This window comes from Sardina pilchardus, chromosome 11, assembly GCF_963854185.1.
Source record: "Sardina pilchardus chromosome 11, fSarPil1.1, whole genome shotgun sequence".
Classification (NCBI taxonomy): Eukaryota; Metazoa; Chordata; class Actinopteri; order Clupeiformes; family Clupeidae; genus Sardina; species Sardina pilchardus.
In genome coordinates, this window is record NC_085004.1 from 33,503,602 (window position 1) to 33,507,221 (window position 3,620).

The following is a 3,620-nucleotide window of genomic DNA, read 5'->3' on the forward strand; positions in this document are numbered from 1 at the left end:
GGCTTGGGTGTAGTCACTGGACACCTTTACATGTGTAGAAGCTAAGATGGTTTATCAGTTTTCACTGAACCGATGGTCGCCGGTGGCACAGTGCGTGTTGGCTGTCCTGGCATGGAGTTGGGGTTCTGCCATGGCGGGTCGGAGTTGCACCGATACACGACAGGTGTATGGAGAGAAGGGTTACAGCCTCAGCACTGCCCCGCTGACACAGATATCTGGTAAGACTCTCGTCAGCCACAGGGGAAAACTCGGGAGTCGTTGAGACTGTTGCAATGTGTTTACTCACAGCAGTATGCAATGCTTGTAGGTTATCCCCGTAGAGTAAGATTTATTAACTTTTCGTAACATTACTTCAAGTCGATGTGTAGTAGGCTATTCAAAGAAGTTGTGCTTAGAATCACTGAAGATGCCATACATAAGTTGACATGTCTGTGCTGTTACCCAGGTTCAGGCGGCTATAATGGATAGCTAACTGGCTTTCATTCATTCCATCTAATAACGGGCAACCAGCCTCACCCATAATTAGGCTATCCCTTAATGGCTGCCTTGCCTGCCATTGGATTGAGGGCAGCAGTGTCTATCAATTTATTCTTGTAGTCTGTCAATTTCTCGCCTAATTTTTCATGTCTGTACAAAGGAAAGCCCATAATTATATAAGGTTTGTGACAGACAGTGGCAATTAGGCCGGATAATTTGACCATAAGTGTGTGGGTGTGTGTGGTCTGTCTACATGTCAGGGGGAGAGTATAACAGACACATGAAGGGACAGACAGAAAGATAGGGTGTGTGTGTGTAGGGCAGGCAGGCCCATACATACTGTAGGTAACAATGGCTGTATTTTGGAATGTCAGTGTTAAAGTGGAAGCCATGCTGTGTAGACTAAATGTGGTTATATAAATAATCAGTGAATTCAGTAAGCAACCCAGAGCAGTGTGTGTGTGTGTTTATTGTTATCTCCATCTGAGTCTTGGCACGGGGTCCCGTGGGCCAGGGGAGCAGATGGCTCAGAGAGAAGGATGATGAGTGAGAGAGAGAGAGAGAGAGAGAGGGAGAATTTATAGATGGAACATGGAAGAGAGGGATGAGGAGGGCTGAACAAAAGGAGATAAAGACTTGCATGATTCAGCCAGTGCATGATCATCATGTATGGTTTAGGCTAGTTTAATATGGTAACATTAACTCTGCCAAAACATTGTCATAGAAAACCTAGGTTATCCCATTGTGTCCCAGAGGAGAATGCATCCTACACAAAAGACAAATGATCTCAGCTTACAGAATGCTGGCATTTCCACAATCTGGATTGACTCCAACATATCCTGTACAAAACCATAAAAGAATGTAATAGGAACGTAATTCAAACTAATTGCACCTCATTCAAGCCCCAGAGGGGCTATTTCCCAGAGGTGTCACTCACGGCTGGGTTTTTAAAACACCGATTGAAATGAACCTGAGATTTTGATCAAGCAGCTGCTCTGTTGGTCCTCAGTGGATGAGCCTGCACTCACACAGCCAGCCAAATGTGACAGAGTTGAGTGGAGGAAAATGTGTTTCAACATCTGCTCGGCCCAACTGGTTAATTAGGTACAGTTGGGAGTGTGTTTGGGGAATTTGGCTGCTGGGCTGCCACATTGCAATGGCACTCATGCTCACACACTCTAACACACTAGCTAACACATCAACACACATATCCCACTTGCAAAAAACTATTGGGACCAAGGAAGTGTATTAGTGTTTGTTTTGAGGTTTTACCTGTAGTGCGATACTTTTACTAGAAGTAGGTCTGTTGGCATTTTTTCTAGAAATATTTCAAGTCTTGTGTTTGTTTCTGATCTGGCCTGAACAAGCAATTCACAAATCTAACCTTTTCCAGCTAGTTTGCCCATTTGTGATTGGCCTGTCTCTAACCCAGGCATGTCAGACTCATATTAGGCAGTGGGCCAGATTTGTTGGACTGAGAACCTCAAAGGGGGCATCCATATATTTTCTACTGTATATGGGATTCAGATTGTATCAGATTGTTGTTTGATGATATAGCCTACTCCGTTGCTAAACCCACTACGTGCAAATAAGTACAACCCATGTACTGCTGTGTGCTGTCATATACTTCTCTTTCTTTCTTGAAATACCCTACCTTCTATGTCAGTTTGTTTTCTACATCTTCCTTCCTGATGATGATTTTAGTGCTACAGGTTTAACCAATTTATCATACAATAGAGATACTGTTTATTACACATTGTCAAAGACACCTGGATGTGAATATCTGCTGGATCTGGCACCCAGATCGTATCCTTGACACCCCTGCGCTAACCCATCTCTTCTTTGATTGGTTCAGGTGAGCACCTGAGGCTCTGCCCCCAGGACTACACCTGCTGCTCCACCCTGATGGAGGAAACGCTGGCACGCCAGAGCGAGAACGACTTCCTGTCCGCCATCGACGACAGCAGCCAGTTCCTCCTCACATCCTTTACACAAAGGCACCGCAAGTTTGACGGTAAGGAGCTCAAGAGACCACTGCCTACACCAATGTGGCCAGAAGCGGACAATAATGGACAGCCAGTAACAAACTAACTGACTGATATCAAATGTAAATCACCAGCATGAGACTTAACATAACATCAAGTTCACAGTCAAGATAGTTATGTTGTTGACTGAGGTCTCGTTCATAGGGATCATCCTGGTGATATAGGCTTGTTATCAATTATTCATCAAACAGTGTTTACATGATGGTGTGCCCTCAAATTCCAGAGTTTTTCAGAGAGCTTACGGACCTGGCAGAGAAGTCCATGAATCAGATGTTCACCAGGACCTACGGTCGTATTTACACACAGAATTCACATGTCTTCCAGAACCTGTTTGTTGAACTCCGTCGTTATTACTCCGGTGAGTACAATAGTGATTGTTTCCCCTTGTATCACCAGCTTAACTATGAGAGCAAGGAGTTAGCTTCACCTACAGTACTTATGTTATGTTTCTGCATGGGTATCAGATTGTTGTTTGATGATATTCCTTTACTATACCCACTATGAGCAAATAAGTACAATGAGCAATATGAACAACATCAGAATGCCTTTTTGCCCACATCTCCCGGTTGGTTTTCCATGGATGTCACTGTGTTTGGTCTCGCCTGCAGGGGGCACTGTGAGCCTGGAGAGGTGATGGCTGAGTTCTGGTCCCGTCTCGTTGAGCGGATGTTCTCCCTGGTCAATCCCCAGTACCAGTTCAGTGAGGACTACCTGGAGTGTGTCAGCAAACACGCAGAACAGCTTCAGCCTTTTGGAGATGTGCCTCGGAAGCTCCGCATACAGGTATTCTAGAACAGTGTGTCCCAACCTTTTTTCCTTGAAGGCCCCCTTGCCTGTGTCTAAGAGAAGCCTGGGCCCCCTACCCGAATTCCTACCCCTATACACACACAACATTGTTTTATTCAACAATCAGGGTCCGGGGATGAATTACCAATTCCTAGCCTAGCCTGAACTGAAGGTTGTTTAAGCAAGTTCAGAGGTTAGAGGAAATAAATAGCTCCTAGTGGAGTCTCCAGACCCCAGGTTGGGAACCACTGTTCTAGAATGATGCTTGATGGTCCATACAGGTATAAAATCAGAGCCATGATACAAAGATAC

The 3,620-nt window shown here is 44.9% G+C and overlaps 1 protein-coding gene across 1 annotated transcript in view; it reads left to right on the forward strand.

The window, feature by feature from the left end:
• Positions 1-3,620, forward strand: part of gpc2 (glypican 2) — a 9,317-nt gene continuing 5,697 nt past the window's right edge. Inside the window, 4 exon segments of the mRNA XM_062549842.1 lie at positions 1-218; positions 2,333-2,491; positions 2,746-2,884; positions 3,131-3,345. Of these exon segments, the coding sequence (XP_062405826.1) occupies positions 47-218; positions 2,333-2,491; positions 2,746-2,884; positions 3,131-3,345 (685 nt within the window). The 5' untranslated portion in view covers positions 1-46.